Here is a 17,894-nt window from a genome sequence, read left to right as displayed (position 1 = left end):
CTCACCCTTCCTTGCTTATAGCTTTCTTTCTGGCTTCAAACAACAGAGAATACTTAACAGCTGGAAGGTCTGTGTGTGAAGGAGAGAGACAGAAAAAGGAAAGGAGGTTGTTAACTTGCAGATTAATACTTAATGCCCTCTTCAGTGGGGGAAAGTGAAATTTGTGCATGTGATGGTGTGGCTTTCTCTCTAATTATGGTTAGATGGGACCCGGCTATGATTAATTGATAAAGGAATGGTCCTTACACAGTCTTGGTGGGGTCTCGTGGTGAGAAATCGTGGGGGACAGCATCAAAGGAGACCTGGGTTGAGTCTAATGGGTTTTGTAGCAAGCACCATTCTCATTAGGAGTCTGTCATTAAAGCTGACAGACTGGCCCTTGTACCTGCATGAGTCCAGCTCTTGCAGCACGACTCAGCCCGCAGTAGCCCACATCTGGCCGTGTGGGTCCTGTCATACAGCACAGGTGACCTTGGCCAATCAGTGATCCATGCAGGGGGCTCCCGCAGAAAAGTCGGTTCACTGTTTACATATTCATTTCAGGCTCAACCCCATGGGTTACTTCTCTTTTTCCACCTCTCCAGCGCTCTTTTTTTTTTTTCTTCTTCTTCATTTTCTCAGTTTGAATTGCTACTTTTTCTATTCTCTGTCTTTTGTCAATGTTGTTTATTTGGCCCTATTGACCCCCCCGTTTTCCTTGCGCGCACACACGCACACACACACACACACACACACACACACACACACACACACACACACACACACCTCTCTTATCCAGGAAATGAAGACAAAGTGTAGGAGGAAAGAGGAGGAGGAGCGGCAGGTGGTGCAGGCTCTAGAGGAGGAGAAAGAGGGATTAACTTCCCGCTGCGCCGCCCTGCAAGCTGACCTGGAGGAGAAACACAGGCAGGCCAACAGCCAACGAGACCATAGGGATGCTGCCCAGGCCAGATTAAAGGTATGAACATGGGGACAAGTACACACACACACACACACACACACACACACACACACACACACACACACACACACACACACACACACACACACACACACACACACACACACACACACACACACACACACACACACACACACACACACACACACCTTGAACTCTCTGATCCCTCACTTGCTCTCCTCCTCATCTCTTGAATATAAAAAGATCTCTGTAGCAAAGCACCGGAATAAATATGCAGGGACTGCATTCAAAGGCAGAAGAATTATAATTTAACAGGGGGGGAAGACAGATATTCCTGGTTTTGGGGTTAAAAAAAAAATGAATTGAGCTGACTGAAACCTGCAAAGGTGCATGGAATGTTGTGGCTCAAGAGTTTGTGGCTGTTGTTTTTTTTTTTTTCTCACTTTCAATAAATGCAAGAAAGTAGTTTTCAGAGTTGTTTCATTACATCTGTCATCATTAAGATTAATACATTACTCATCAGGAATAATCTTGTGGTTTATAAACATTGAGTAAGTCATATCACATTCTGAATCCTTGGAGACTTCGATAATTCAATAAACAGCCTTTCGCCTTTTTTTTTTTCTTTTTCTTTTTTATGTTTTCTGCCAAGACTTGAATTTTGAGGCATGAGAAAACTCACATTTTCTCCTTTCTTACAGGCTAATCTTTATGAAACACACTGATACCAGAGTCAAATCCAGTCAGACACAAAGTCTTGAATAAGTCAGAGCTGCCAAGTAAAAACACTTGGACAGGATGAAGCACAGCGACTCGTCTATGCACATCCATCACAGTATAGGACACTCCGCAGGTTCCTCATTTTTTTTTTTATATCTTGCATTGATTTTAAGGATTGATAATGTGGAATGTGCAGGCAAGGTCACAGCAATTGTTTTGACTAAGTAAAGATTTTACCAGAAATGTCTCATTTATGTGCATGTATGTAAAAATGCATCGTGTTTAATATTTCTTTGGCCAAAAAGGCCAATGCAGCTTTTCACCAAGTTTTTTTTTTCAGTCCATTATTTGTAAATATACCATTGAATTCTGACTATTTTTACATACTTTTTTGTCAAATATTTAGTTTGTTTAACACATGATTGATCCAAATTTCCATTATCTTTGTATGCTTCATGCCCAGAAATGCAGAAAATGCCCAGAAATGCTCTTTGGATTTCTACTAAGGAAGGAAAATATGTCCATTTAAATTTTGCTCTCACATTGGTTTGCTTTGAGAGTTCAAACCAGTGAGAATATGTGCTACCCGCTTATATTTGGTATTAAAGCTTTTATTTTTGTAATCATTTCTATTGTTCATTTCATATGTGTGAGATGATCACAGCTGACAGCAGCTGGGGCAACCATTCTCAAACTCCAGAGTTGCACGGACCATTGAAAAGTCATAAAAATCTTCTGGGCTCAGCCAAACCTAACATCCACAATCCGGTCAAAATATGTAGTTAAAATTATTTTCCCTCAAACATTTGTTGGAGAAACAGAACTATATAATAGTTTCATAAAGGTTCATAATGGATGCAAAAAAAAAAACCCGACTTGCATATCTTTCAAAAACATCATTGTGAACAACAGTCAAACATCACAAAACACAAAGCTTATATAACTTTTGCTACAGTGTTTTGTTGAAGTCTGTTTACTGTGTAACATAGTTTAAAGTCATTGGGTGGCAAACTGTTAAGTTAATAAAGGTCTGGGGCTCAAAACTGCATTAAACAATGTTTCACATTCCATAAATCTAAATGTGTGTCGATACCCAATTTAAATATTCCAAACTCGGTTAGAAGATTGAATATTACAATTTATTTTCATCAGCTTATTGTAATTCCCCTCTAATTGCAACTATTGTTGCTCTTCTACACCAGCATCTGGAGGAGGAGCTGCACAAGGCGTGGCAGGAACAATCTGCGTTGACGAACCACAACGCTGGTTTAGCAGCCCAGCTCTCTTCCAAAGAAAAGGAGGTGGCAGCAAAAGCAGAGCGACTCCATCAACTTTGGTGAGCACTTCAATATCAGGCCGTGTTTTTGGTCTTGTTGCAACCACACCTTGATGACGTCACACTTGCAGACTGATTTTAATGAGTTGATTGAACCTGGGACGAGACTGGCAATATGTGAACGACTCACTTTACACCTCACTTTAAATAGGTTACTGGAGGTGTTAGTGTATTGCACTCTTTGCTACTAGGCTTGGGGGTGACACAGATTTCTCCCACTCTCGCTCACGTAAAGCCACTTGATAAGCCCTGCATAGTGGATGTGCTTTAAAAGGAGGAGGAAAGGGAAACCGGGAAGGCTTTGGCTAAGCTTTAGTCGATATGATAAAAACTGTGAGAACTGTAGGAGCCTTAGTGGTAATCTCAACCTTTTTTAACTACTTTTCTGTTTTAATGCCAGAGGCACACTGACATGTCAGTCACACAAGGGCTATAGACTCTTCGTGAGGTTTAGCTCAGCGATTAGAGATGTCCTTATAAGTAAGAGGAGTGGATTGGTAATTCCATTGGGGGGGGTGGGGGGTGTCAGAAATGAAACTTGATGGTCAGAATTGTTGCTATGTAAATAGAATAGGAAAACAAAAGTATGAACCTCCTTGATCTGTGATCATTTATCAATGGTTGTGTCAATAATGGTGCTATTGATCTTTAAACATGATACCAGTATTCTAATTCAAGTTGAAAGAATAGATAATAGGTTATTGAGTGGGTACTACAAACATGAGAAATACCAATGGGTAACAGAAGAGCTTGAAAAGTTGAAAGTTTATGTAAGGCTGTGATCCTAAACTGGTAGACAGATTTAAGCAACATTTGTGAAGTCTGTCAAAAAGAGTGCAGCACCGGGAACAGCTGTGGTATTGTAGTGTATTAGGTAGAGGACCCAAGCTTTGTTCCGGATTAATCAGACCCCCCCCCACATTATCAATTGCAATTATTTTCTTCCCCCATCAAATGTAGTTGAGCTGTGACAAGCCTTGAACAATGAGAAACTGGATTTGTAATTTCACCAGCTTAATTGGAACATTGTCATTGAGATGTCATCTTAAAATAAAGCATACAGACATGTTCCTTGTGTGTAGTCGGGATTTTGCCGAAATGCAGACCCTGTACAGAGAGAGCACGGACCAAGCAGCAGCGCAGAGCAACTTGATCAAGCAACTGGAAGGACTGAACCTTGACACCCAGAAAGTCATGAGGAACCAAGAAGAGGCGCATACTGCCGACACCACGTCCTATCAGCAGGTACTCGCCTGCTCACTGTATCTGATTGCTTTTGGATAGTAACTCTAATACCTGATGACTGTACCACTGTGCCATGCGTAGAAGTTCACCGGAGAATATAAAGAAACGTTGATCCACTTTGAGTCAATTTTCACTTAAATCTTTTTTTTCTTTTCTTTTTTCGTTTGCCTCTTCGGGAAGATCTGTGTGACCGTTTTGTCCATCACTGGAAATAAGATAGGCCATATGTTTTATTTTCCTCCATTTGATTTTGATTGCTGGTTTACCTCCTCTCTTCTTTTCTTGCTCGTATGTGATGGCAGCTGTACAAGGAGCTGAGTCAGTGTTACCAGGCTCTTCTGTCGAGTGAGGCCAAGCTCCGCCAGAATCACCAAGAGCTCAGCAGCCAGCTCGCTCAGAAAGACCAACACATCTTGGAACTCCAAGAACAGCGACAGCAACAGCGGGAACAAATGCTACTTCTTCAACAACAGCAACAACAACAACAACATCAACAACAACAGGCCGAACAGACTGCCCTCTACTCCTCACCAAATAAGCAAACCAACTTTAAGGTAAGCAATCTTATTGTTTACCTTAGAGCATCTGTCCTTCAAAAGGTGTCCTGAAATTGCAATGTTTTTCTGTATTTGATCACATGCTGAGCATTGATATACATTTGTGTGGGTACATCAACACATATATGTTGATGGATTCCCCTAATAATACACCAATGGCCTCTTTTAATAACTAGAGATTGTGACACTGTCAATCACTTTTCTCGGGGTAGAGTCTCATTATCGTAAGGTATAGAGACAACTGTGTGTAGGTGGATTAGCAGCCATGTTAGTAACTGACACGCTCAAGCATGGCCTGTGGTGGTGTGGTCTTTAACTCTGAATCGTTCTTTTGATATTGCTCTCCTTCACCCCTGATCTATCCATCACTCTTAGCACCCGTGTCTTTTATGTCAGCTATCTGATCTTCTCTCGTACTCAGTCCAAGGCACACATGCACTCTCTGACTCACTTTATCAATCTTCTCTCCCTCCTCCCACCCAAGTAACTGGAAGTCCTTTTAGCACACTGCAGTCAGATGGTGAAGACGGATAGAGTTGGAGAGAGGCGATTAAATTGGACCCCAGTAATATTCTTGACGGTGATGTTTGAGTTACAGTTTTACATCTGTCAGTCAGCAGGAGTTGGTCTTCAGTTCAGTATCTTTGAACTGTCACCTCAAGGCAATAGAGGCTTTTACCAACTCTTGACGATGTGGAAACAGTTGCTGGACCACACATTTAGTTAGGAACAGTAACTTGTATTTATATCTTGTGCTTCTGACCCACCTCAGTTCAATTCACACTGGATGGCACATCTTTGGGCATTTTAATCTGTTGAGCTCTATTATTTTCACTTTAGCTTCGACCGCCTCGTCTTTAACGGTGAATCAACTCTGTAGCTGATGCCTCAAATTATATTTCTGCAGCAGTTTAGATACAGCTATGCCTGTAATTCTTTAATTTGATTGGCTGATATTTTGCCGCCCCGAGACTGTGGAAGTTGAAAGATATCGGCTCAAATGTTAAGTGAGTTACAATCACACCATCTCACTTAACCCCGTTAATTTAACCGGTGGTAAAGTATAAATGGATCATTTAGTCAGTAATTAAATCCAGTACTGCAGTGTTCCTTCCGTAATTAATACTACATTTAGTGAAGATGCAGTTAGTGCCGTGTGAGTGTCGGTGCTGTGCTATATGCATGTATATGACTGTGAATATATACAGTGTGTGCGCTCCCTCACACGGGAAGTCGTTGCCCCTTACCTCGTTGCCACCCAGGTCAAAGTGGGGAAAAAAATAATCGCACACATCCATGGTCGAGAAATAATTATGAAAATATTGCATACATAACCAAAGCAAAGAATAAATAATAGCTTTTGCCTGCCGAACACATGTAGCTGCTGTCTGGCTGATTTGTTTCTTTAACTTTCTTACCTACTGACATCAAAGTAAACACATCAGCTACCCCAAGGTATAGCACTCAGTCAGGAGGGCTTTCTGTTTCCCTCTCTGTAATTTCGCTGGCAGGTTGTGCGTATATGTGTACGCCTGCGTCTGCGTCGGGCTTCATGTTTGACTAAAGGTGTGTGTATCCGAGCACGTAATCGCAAATTCTGTAACAACTTCTTCCCGAACACCTGTTAAATTCAAATGCTCAGGTTGTTAAGGCAGATTTGATTTTAATTTTAAATGTTTTTGTGGAAGTTACCATTGGAGGTGATCAAAGTGCTGATCGCAACAGGAGCGCCGGGGAGAGACGCAGTGCTCATTTGAATATGGACCAGAGCGACGGCTTTGAACACCCCTCCCGCAGTGGTTTTTTTGGTGGGGGTGGGGATAGCAGAGGAGGGTGGGTGAGAGAAATAACACCCATTGTGTGCTATACTTCCATGCTGTGCACCAAGATTGACTTGATTTTTCCTGTCTCGTTCCAAGTTAACTCTTTACAGGAAAACTGAACTGGAGCTACAAAATCTTGAATCTGAAACTAAATTGTTCTTCCCAGCTGTCAGTCTAGTTTGATATGGTTTTCTTCTCTATCAATTATTAAATCAATCAATATTAGTGTACTCAGTTTAATAGGTTTCATTTTTACCCCAGTTATGTTGTTCATGATTATAGGATTAGAACCAGTTGGACCTTATTTTGTTTTGCAGATTTTCCTCTTTTGTTGCACTTGTACCGTATTTGTAGTTGTTGTGTATTTGTTTTGTCTTTGCATTCTGGAGACACTGAAACGTTTCCATTGGGTCAGGTTAGAAGTGGCCTGATGCCTGATGTGGTGCTGTAGGGTCTGGCTGCAAATCAGGCACCTGGATGACCCCCATGAAGAGTGCGGCGCAGTCTGAACAAAATGCCAGGTTGGGGAGGTTTGAGGTGCCAGGCTGGGTGGTCACCATCACAATATAGAGGCAGAGAAGATCGCTCATTAGTGGAATGAAAAAAACAGCAAACCAAAACTAACTCACCAGCATGAACATTTAATCATTTGCAACTATCTCCCGAACAGCATCATTGCATTCACTGTTGTTAAGCGATTGGCTACTGTCAAAGCTGGGCGGTGATTAAAGACCGACATTACAATCCATAGCAGACCTCAGGCTTTCTGGAACCATCACCACACCGAATGAGTGGTAAGTTGTTAATTGTGTGGGCAGTAATTCAAAACGCTGCTTATTCTCTCATCAACATTGGGGGGAGAAAAAAACAAAAAGAAGTTAAGCAATGCACATTCACTCCAGAAAAGTTTGATTTAAATATCATGGAATGAAGCAAATGTGTCTCTTGAAACTTTGTTTTACAAAATGCATTTTAGTTAAAAGACCTGCATAAAAAAAAATTCTGTTAGGTGTTGGTTCTAAGCTGTTTAGATTATTTGGAATTTCTGGTTGCCTTTGTTTGTCTCTCTTTTTATGCAATTCCTTAGTTTTGTGTGTTTTTTTTTTTTTTTTAAAGGTAACATTTACATTAGTAGCCGCCTTCCCTTCATTGACCTGGCTGCTCCTTTCCTTTTTTCTGTTTTTAATAAATTAAAACACCCGTCAGCTTGCTGGGGTATTTTTAAACACCTGTCTCTGGCCTGTTATTCATACTGGCTAATCTAAAAAGCTATTTAATTAAAATGCTTGTTACACACACACATGGATAAATACACTGATCATCTTGTAATGGGCCACCTTTAGCTTGTGAGAAACATTCTTTTGATCATCATCATTAATTGCAAAAATTGGATGCAAATTAAGAAACCCAATGCTGCAAGGAAACATAAGGAGTCAACGAGAATAGAGTGAAGCACGAGATACAAATACCGAAATGTGTATTAAGTGATAGAATAGGTTTCTATAATGTGCAGAACTTATTTCTGGCCATTTAGTAGTGTCACCGTGAGGAAAGTACAAATGATGAAAATGCATAACACTTTCTCCATATATCTTTTTTTATTTATAAATCATTGTTGCCTTGATTAAAACCCGGGGAATTTCAAACTTGAATAACGAGCGTTTTCCCTTGACCCTTCAGGTTGACCTCTGATTTTATAGAACAGATATTACTTGGAACACATTTCTTTTTTTCTTAATATCAAAACTATATTTTCCAACCACCTATTTTCTGCTTTCTGTGTGTGTTGACAGTAAACTGTATTGTCGACATTAGTTTGGGTGTTAGAGTGTGTGTTTGGACCCGGGCCATGTCCGGGGCCCGAGACATACTAATGACATAGATGCCAGTGGTGTGCTTTACAAGCTCAACTGTTCTCATTAGATGAGAACCTCTGTGTAGCACAGCTCGCCTCATTAATGAAGCACGGCCATGTGCTGCTGAAGAGACGTACATACACCCGGGTCAAACAGACTGTGTGGGAGGACTCTCAGATGCGTGCACCAACAGAAAACATGCCTGCACCTACATCCCACTCACTGTGCGCTGTCCTTCTGTAAAGTCCCTTTCCACTGCGCTACCAGTTAACACGCACGCTCATACATAAATGCACACACACATTCTTTGAAGGATCACCTCCTTGAATACAAAGTGCACCTGGCCTGGTTGGGGAGCGTGCGCCGTGTAGCCTTCACTTCGCAGGCCTATCGAATCACCTTCACACATCCTGTCGCTCCACAGATGTATGCGATTGCGAATGCATGAGAAAGCATTTGTGTATGCATGCAGTTGTGTGTGTGTGGCAGGCGCGCGCGTGTGTGGCAGGCGCCCCTCCTGATTATAGCTACTCCATAATTAACAGTGATCAGATTTGTTTTGTGGCATAAATGGTGCATGTGTAGAACATTAGGCCTGGCAAGTCTCATTTCAAATTCAGCTCAAGGGCTCGGCAGCAGACGGGTCACGAGCTTCAGGGAGCACAATCACAAGCCTCGCTCCATATGGTCCTGCCTGCCGCATCCTCACCAGTGAGGGCCGCCAGTGCCAGACAAGTTCCCCCAAGAACCTAATCTTGTTCAGTAATTACCAAGACCGGCTTTTTTCTTTTTTTTTCTCTCTCTCTCTCGTCCCCCTCCCTCAGCCTCCTCCTTATCCCTTGCTCTTTTTTTTCCCACCACACCTGCACTCGCTCTTTTTTTTTTTTTTTTTTTTGCTTCCGATCTCAAACTCTGTTCATTATCTTCACCAAGCTGCTGTTATGTTTATTATTTCTTTTTATGTATTTAAAAAAACCATCGACTGACATATGTATATACCTATTTTTTATGTGTTGTGGGGGGGTCTGGTGTTCACTGAGAGCAATAGCAAGTGAAAAAAGTCAGACACTCCCACATCAGTTAATTTCTAAATTGCTTTATATGGCTGATGCCGAAAAATGAACTCCATCCTCCTGCCTGCCTGGAAATTATAAATAATTGTAACAGATGCGCCAATATGGCCGGCCTCCAATAAACGAGGCCCCAGATAATTTGACCAACCCCCTTTGACAGGCCAATTTAATAAAACATGAACAAAATCTTCCTCACTAATAATTTATCATCCCCTCTCCTCCCCTTTGGTTAAAGTTGATTACCCTGGCAGTTAACAAGGTCACGCCCAGATGCCAGCTTTCTGATAATGCAATCCGGACTTGTTGGGGAAAAAGGTGATGACATCCTGTGTGGATTTTCTTCGCGACCTGGCCTCCCAAAACACAACAGAGCTGTGAAGGCCTTTGTTTGTCAAAAGGCTCTCGATTCGATGTGTTGAGTTGGAGTGTTGTTGATAGCAAGAAGCGAGACTCTGTTCTTACGGTTTCACACCATTTTATTTAGGATTTAAGTAAAGACAGGTGCAACACGCAGGTGAGAAAGTGAAGAGGTGTGTGGGTGTATTATTAATAATGCCAATATAAAGGGCACTAACTTAGCCCAGACAAACTTTGTGCAGCAGTTCAATATAACCATTTCTAAAACTGCGGTAGTACTAATATATCTTGACAAATACACACACGCACACAATTACAATGGATCATATGAACTGTTCATCACACCAGCGGCAAAAATTGAGTATTAAAGTTTAAGTGCTATGGATCTAAAATTGATGCTTGCATTGTTTTATTCAAGCAACATTCATGTAAGTTCATCTGTAGGTGAAACTGAATATATGTCTCTTTTCTAAGATGGTCTTTTGTCATAGTCCCAGGAAATGCTTTTATTTATCTTTATTATTGCCTAAAGGCAACTTGTTTTGCAAGACGACGGCAAAAACCACAACCACAAATATACAACAACGAAATTTAGGATGACTAACAACAACAATAGTCACATTTGTTTGCAGCTTAAATGTACGACAGCAGCATCTATAAAAGAGTTGTTGGGCCTGGGAGCCCAGTATTTTCACAACATATTTGAAGTGGTCAACATAAACTCCTTAAGAAAATGGGTGTTAAGAATCAACCAGGTTAACATCTGCTTTTTTCTTTTTTTTTTTTTTTCTTTTAAAGAAAGTCACCTGTTTAGTGTTGCACTTGCAACAATACACTTCAAATAACACAATCTGTTGTTTAAATGACTGTTCACACCGTAAAATTGTTTGACACGTCCGTCTTGGGATGAATATCTGATCATCTTCTGTAAAACCAGTACATATTTGTTGCATGTTGTTTCGATGCAGCCAAGACGAACAAACTAGTAGTTATAGTTGAGGTTTAAATAAGTCTGAATGCAAGTCGGTGCAATATCCTCCGAAGAAATATACCAAAAAAATGAAGAGCTTTTCCTTTCAGCCTACTTATTGCTCATGTGCACAAAAGACAGATATTAGGATGCCTGTCAGGGAATGAATTTTTCTGGTTAATGTCATTTTAATGTAGTGATATTTAATCATGAGAATAATGCCCAGCTTTTTTGTGTTATTGTTGAAATCATGTTGTACTCAGGTGACACAATTATTCTTCAAACTCACACATGCTCAGGTGTAGAACATACAGCAGGTGAAGATGTGCACTCCAGCTAGTTTTTGGGCCGGCAATTATAACAGCTGTCGGCAAGCCATGTTCTCCACTTTGTAAGCCTGTATCTCACTTTTCACAAATGCAGACAGATGAATGGTCTCTCTTCTCCAACAGGCAGCGGTGTCACAGGAAGCTGGTATAGCGGTTCAGAGATCCGCCCCGGTCAGTGACCGGGCTTCCATTCAAGGTTCAGTTCCGAGAGCAGAGGACAGGAATTTCCATCACAGATCTTCCAGTATGGGCAGAAGGCAGCAGGTAGGTCACCACACACTAACGGCAATCACGTCAAAGACTGCACGTGGGTTGCCAGCCGACATCACCACACTTGTGTGATACCACTTTGTTCAGATTAGATCAAAGCCACAGACACGAGGGATAGAAAGAAAACGGTCTGTTGAGAATCATGTGATTTATCAGACGGAGCTTCGGCCAACCTTTGTCTTGAACTTCACAACACACACGCACGCACACACACGCCCCTCCTACTGTGACCAGGCCGGCGTGTGCTGCTGGTTTCACGCATGCCTTGGGCTCAGGCACTGGCTAATTTACTGCTTCAGCAGTACATTAAGAACAAGAAAGAAGCTTTTGATCTTCTCAGTATTCCTCTCCTAAGTTTGGCAGGACATGTTTCTTGATGGTCTCACTCACTCCAAAGCTGGCCTGAGGACACTTTGTTTGATTTATACCACCGTTCTCATTATATCTTAAATCGAAGTGCTTCTATTCTTGAAGTTTATACTGCTGATATATTTATATTTTGCAAAATAAGTAAATAGTATTGACACCATTTGATGAGCTCTGGTTTTCTTGAGCTTCTGAGATATTTGCCCCAGGACACAAATCGTACACCCTGACATAATCAGTTTGTTGTTACGCACTTTCAATTTATTATTAGGAATGTGCCAATTTAAATTTGTCAGTTGATACCTGCAATCATGACTGGTATGTAATTCAGTGTCAACACAATACAATTTTGATATTTTACTAAAAAATATCATTTTAAATGAATATTTATTTAGGTTTGGATCTATACATGCAGCAGTCCTGTACTGTCTTTAGCTGCTCAGTACACATACAATTACCTTCACTACATGTACGATAAATGAGCCTGTATTGCCACATGACCATAATACAACTTCACTAATATTTCTGAATAAAATAACTATATTAGGTCTGTAAGTTTAAAGACAGGATGGTTTTATTGTGAATTGTGTTACTTTTATTCCATTTGTTATGTCGACAAAACGCTGACTATATCCGACTAAAAGAATACTGACATCATTTTGTAACACAGTCATGCTCGTCTCTTTCAATTCAGTCAACTCAACTTCATACATCGTGTTCAAACCATACTGCGCCAACACAAACATTTTCAGCAGTTTTTCATGATTGCTCAGTATACAAGAAAAAAAATTAAAGACCAAAGAGGCTATAATGCTTCTATATTTCATTGCACATTACATTTAACAGTGATAGCACATTACCAGGTGAAAAGCTGCTGAAATGAGCCTTATGTGCAACCCATTGGTAGCACCCGGGATACAATTTGCAGCTCTTTCAGTGATCGTCCAAAGTGAAATGTGATTAGTGCCTGAGGCGACAAACATTTCACACTGGTGCATCGTCATATAGATAGATAGAAAGCGAGATAGCTAGCTAGATTTAGTTTACCCATGAGCTTCAGTTCTGTGGTTACTTACATTAATCAATTGTGTAGCTTTACTTCCAAGGCTTTTGGTTTTTTGGTTTCCCCCCCCCCCCCTTTCAATTATGGCAGGCTATTGCTTTGTGCATATATTCGCACTAACATATTTATCCATTGATGTGTATGTCTGTATCCATCTGTGTGTCAGAACCTGAGCAAGTCTAGCTTCGAGAGCACCAGATGCACACACAACATGCTGCAATCACAAAGGAGCCCACTGATGAAAGTGACCCCTCTCTGGAAGATGGAGACGTGAAGGGAGCAGAGCCGCAGTCAAAGAAAAGTTTCTTCTTTTGCTCCACTCACCCTTTAGAGAATGAGGATTTCACTCCAGCTTCCGAACAAGCTGTGTTTAGATAAAGACCTTTCTTCTCATTCTTCACTTACTGTATGCCCTCTGCCCCTCCATCTGCATTGCACTCGCGTGTTTACAGAGCCATTAGAGGGTGCTACGCACAGGTCAGGCCATGGCCACCAACCAGCTGCTGAGCTGAGGTATTACAGTAGGGACATATTTCTTTGGCTTGTGCACTCTGTTTTTCATCTTTCGGGCCTGTCTTTTGGAGCATCACCATCAGTCTGACGACATCGAGAGCTTCTGTTTCGAACAAAGAGAAGTCCTTGTAGCCCCGTAGCAGAAGGCATCCAGCTGAATCAGAGGGGACATCTGCACCACAGCCGTTTGTCATCGTTGCCATGGCATTTCTCTTTGTTTTTGTTCAGATGAAGGACACACCATGGCTGTCACCTGAAGGAATACAGTCATTTTGGCCATTTTGAGCGACTGTGAAATGCAGTGTACCTCCTACTAAAATGTATTTTTCACAATTTTTGACTTCAACCTTAATAAGTCATACTTTATAATTGGTCATCTTCACTTTTAAGTTTAGGGTTTGGAGTTGGTCTGGTTTCCCCTTTTGGCCTCTGCATTTCCCCCATGTGCACACGGACTAAGCCAATTGGCCTGCCACTCATCAGGAATATGCAGATCAATCTGTTAATTAGTTGCATAGAGTCATTAAGGCTAAGTTAGAACACATGGTTGGCATAACCTGGTGCACCAGTTCACTGGAGTCAACTATTGCCCCAGGACTCATTCCATAGAACACATTAATACATAAATGATATTGTCACTGTCTGTTTTTTTTTTGTTAATATACATGTTGCAATTGTGATTGTAAAATTAGCATTTTCTGAGTGATAATTGCACACTTTGCATAAAAAAAAGAAGATCATTTTAGTTCTAATTCAGTTTTGTTTACAAATTGGTGCCCGCTTGGGCGACAAAGTTACCCACTGTAGTTCACGCGTGTTTTTAATGTCAGTGTTTCACAAAGTGGAATCACACACAGGGGATTTCTCAGGGGCACTGCTGAGAAACCAGAATGCAGTTTGCATTTCAGTTTACCATCTCATAACAACATTTGACCGTCAGTCACATAATGACTTGTCCAACAGTTTCTTACTCTCGAGCAAGGTATTGAATAATTCAGTTAAATGACACCTTGCAGAGCTGCACAGCGGTGTGGTGCTCAGAGCGCTTGCATCATAGTGAGAAGTTTTGGTTTGGGGGACTTTTCTGTGCAGTTTCCATATTTTCTGTGTGCATGCAAGGGTTTACTCCTTAAGTCCAAATTATAAAAACAGGTGTTTGAGGCTAATTAGTGATTCTAAATTACTGCTTGGTATGAATGCGAGTTTGCGACTGTCTTGATGTTAGCCCTGTGCCAGGCAGGCGACTTGTCGAGGGATCCGCTCTATCCCCCTGTGACCCAGTTGGATAAAGCGGCATAATATATGGATGGGTGAATGGCTGACTGTGTCTGTTTGTTGATGTCTATATGATTGTGAGCAGAACCGATTTTGTCAACATTTAACAGGTGTCACCAAATCAGGAAGTACTCCCATCTTTAGTTTTCTAATTTCATGAGGCAAAAACAAAAACCTTTAGTACAACCATGAAAATCTAGTTTTAGAGGTTGCGATGTTGTTGATAGAATATTGTTAACATCTTCACTCCATCATTAACTACACTTCTTCATTCACTCATGCTCAAGGACTGTAAAGCATTTAGTCGCATTGCATATTTTAGCCTGCCATCTGGTCAGCCCCGCCTGGCACCATAGGAGGCCTCCTATCTTCTCATATTCATATTCCACTAGCATATTGTTCCCACTGCTTTTCTACAGTGCGGCCCCAGCACTTCTCAGCTTCTTTATTTATTTCTTAAGAAGAGGCTGGCTCGCAAAGTGCACCCCCTCCTAATCGGCAGCTCCTCCAGTTGTCCTATCAAGTGTAACCTGGAGGCCCCTGGTAGAGCAATTAGAGCGGCCTCCCTGCCCACCTCTTGTAATGAAGCCCAGCACATTCTGGAATCTATAGCCCCTTTAGTCTCCCCTAATGGGACATCATTATTGTCAAAGAAACAATGTAAATGGAAATGAACATACTCATTAGCCAGTCGCAGGGAGAAACCTTTGCTGCTCTCAGCTTGCAACTCCTGCTTACACACACACACACACACACACACACACACACACACACACACACACACACACACACACACACACACACACACACACACACACACACACACACACACACGTAGGTGTGAACCTCCTCTCTTCAGCTTCTGCGGACTGCTTCTCCAGCTTGCTTTATTCCTCTGGCAGCATGTTTGTTTGTGTGTGTGCATATATGTCTACCAAGAAAGACTGTGTTTATGTTTTACTCGAGGTGAGAGGGGAATGGAATGAACATAGACAATTCCATTATTGGCATTCACTCAGTGTTTCTACAGCTGTTAATTGCTGCATGAGTTTGTGCCTGTCTGTATAAGTGAAGTATTCTCACCCCAGTGCTTCTTTGCTTATGTGTCCCAGAGTGCACCTGTGCAGCGGTCCAGGTCTCTGTCCCCTGCCAGCAGTGTTGGGCTCGGAAGCGGGAAAAGAAAAGGGGTTGATCAGAGGATTCAAGACCTTGAGGAGCTGCTGCAGTTGAAGGTAATTACTAGATAATGTATACAAATACGCATAATTTTTCTATCTGGTCTCTCTCGACCATTAAACATGGGTTAGCATTTCCAGGGCTGCCCTCCAGTTGGTCTGATCACATTTTTGTAATGGACGATTTGTGGCGTCTGTTGATGGCTTTACCTCCTCTTAAGCTCTGCTGTTATGTGGTGCCGCGAGGCTCCATCCGAGGACCCATTTTCTCCTATTTTTATTTACTTCTTTGGGCCCCTGCAACCAGGCGTTTCCTTCCATCGCTGCACAGGCAACACACAGCTCTATTTGTCCTGCAAATCCTCAAAAATCAAGTTGTTGTCCTAGCATGCCTGCCAAGCTGCAGTTAGCGGTTATATATAATATTATTCAAGATTCAGAACAACCTTCTGGCCAAGTTGTGTCTACACTTGCCTGCCTCGTTAATCACGTAGTCCTCAATTTATCAAATCTGTTGGGTCATTCTGAACTCCCAAACTTATTCTACTGTCTCCACTGAAGGATGGCACATTAGTATGGTGATCAACACTATTGCTTCTTGGGAAAATGCTACATCACACAGATATGCTACACATGCCAAAAATGTGGTACGATTATATTTCATTCTAACCACAGTTTGAACACAGTAGAGTTGGGCTATCAGGCCCAATCAGATTGTCCAATCAGAAACTTGTTCTTTAAAGTTAATGATCACAAATGAAGGCTATGTAATCATGATTAAAAAAAACAAAAACATTTATTTATTTAGTCTTTGCTTCAACTTCTTTGAGAGATTTTGCACATCTTTCTTCTATGATGGAAATGTACAAGTGCAAACGAGATCTCCATCCATTAAGACGAGGGAGCCGTCAGCCCTGCTCAATCAGTCGCACACATTATTTTTGGGCGAACTTTCACATAACTCCTGAGGTTAGGAACTCCTGCTCTGAAAACACACAGATGTGGTAACCCTCCCGCTGACAAAACTTTCAACTGTTTAATCAAGTGGTTACGGAGTGGAAGGCAGAGTCAGTCATCATTGTATTTTGACATGTGATTTGTAAAGTCCTGTCTCTTGTGATTGGCTATTGCTTGTACAAAGCTGTACATGCCCTGAAGCATCCTACCAGTGATTATGTTAACACTTAATGATTGTTTTGGGATATGAATATCTACATTCACTGGAGTATTTGCTAATTCCTCCTGACAGCGGCCATATTTGACCAAACCCCACAAACACAAGCTAAATGTGTGCCAATATTGACACTGCGATTATTTATCCTTTCAAACATTGTGCATTGTGCAATGTCGATTCTAGAACCTTAAATACAATTCGGTTGAAAATACATAAATGAGAGTGAGTTTGAGCTTCAAGGGAGGGTGAAAGCACACAGCTGAAAAGAAATAGGATTTATTAAATATGCTGGATTTATAACGCCTCAATAAAGTGGAGCCCGGAAAACAGAGTGCAGTATTATAACTGTTGTATTTTGTTTTCTAATTGAATTGTATTTACAGTTAGATAAAGACATGTTTAAGTAATGCTTTGATTCCAACGTCAACAAACAATAATGTAAAATAATCAGGATTGGCCATAAGCTAATTTTAAATGTATTCACTCACAAGATTGTTGTGCCAACAGCTGTGTGCTCCTTTGCATTCTGCACATGCTCAGAGCAGATTTTCTACAATCGGGATACAATATTGCTCAATTGAGCCAGTGCTTTGAAAGTCCTTGTTTTTTTTTTTTTAATTCCATGTTGTGAAGCACTCCTGTAAGGGGCAGCCAGTAGGCAGATATAGTTCTTGATTTTGAATCACAAACAGAAGTTAATTAATTGTAGTGTGCATTTCCAGTTCACTAACACCAATTACAATAAATGGGATACCTTTGAAGAGCAGTTAAATAACAATAATAAAAAAAAGACTCAAAAAACTCAAATATATAAAATCAGAGTAATTTGCCACTGCACAAGCATTCAGTAAACGTTTCGACTTGTTTGTT

The 17,894-nt window shown here is 41.2% G+C and overlaps 1 protein-coding gene across 1 annotated transcript in view; it reads left to right on the top strand.

Annotated features, from left to right (window-relative positions):
• Positions 1-17,894, top strand: part of cntln (centlein, centrosomal protein) — an 83,211-nt gene that overhangs the window by 9,957 nt on the left and 55,360 nt on the right. The window contains exons 6-11 of the mRNA XM_080521039.1: positions 779-958; positions 2,845-2,978; positions 4,061-4,223; positions 4,526-4,777; positions 11,312-11,452; positions 15,788-15,907. Of these exons, the coding sequence (XP_080377165.1) occupies positions 779-958; positions 2,845-2,978; positions 4,061-4,223; positions 4,526-4,777; positions 11,312-11,452; positions 15,788-15,907 (990 nt within the window). The remainder of the gene's footprint in view (positions 1-778; positions 959-2,844; positions 2,979-4,060; positions 4,224-4,525; positions 4,778-11,311; positions 11,453-15,787; positions 15,908-17,894) is intronic.

The sequence above is a fragment of the Blennius ocellaris genome (genome assembly GCF_963422515.1).
Source record: "Blennius ocellaris genome assembly, chromosome: 3".
NCBI lineage: Eukaryota > Metazoa > Chordata > Actinopteri > Blenniiformes > Blenniidae > Blennius > Blennius ocellaris.
Note: the sequence above shows the minus strand (reverse complement) of the source record. Positions and strands in the feature narration are given on the sequence as shown.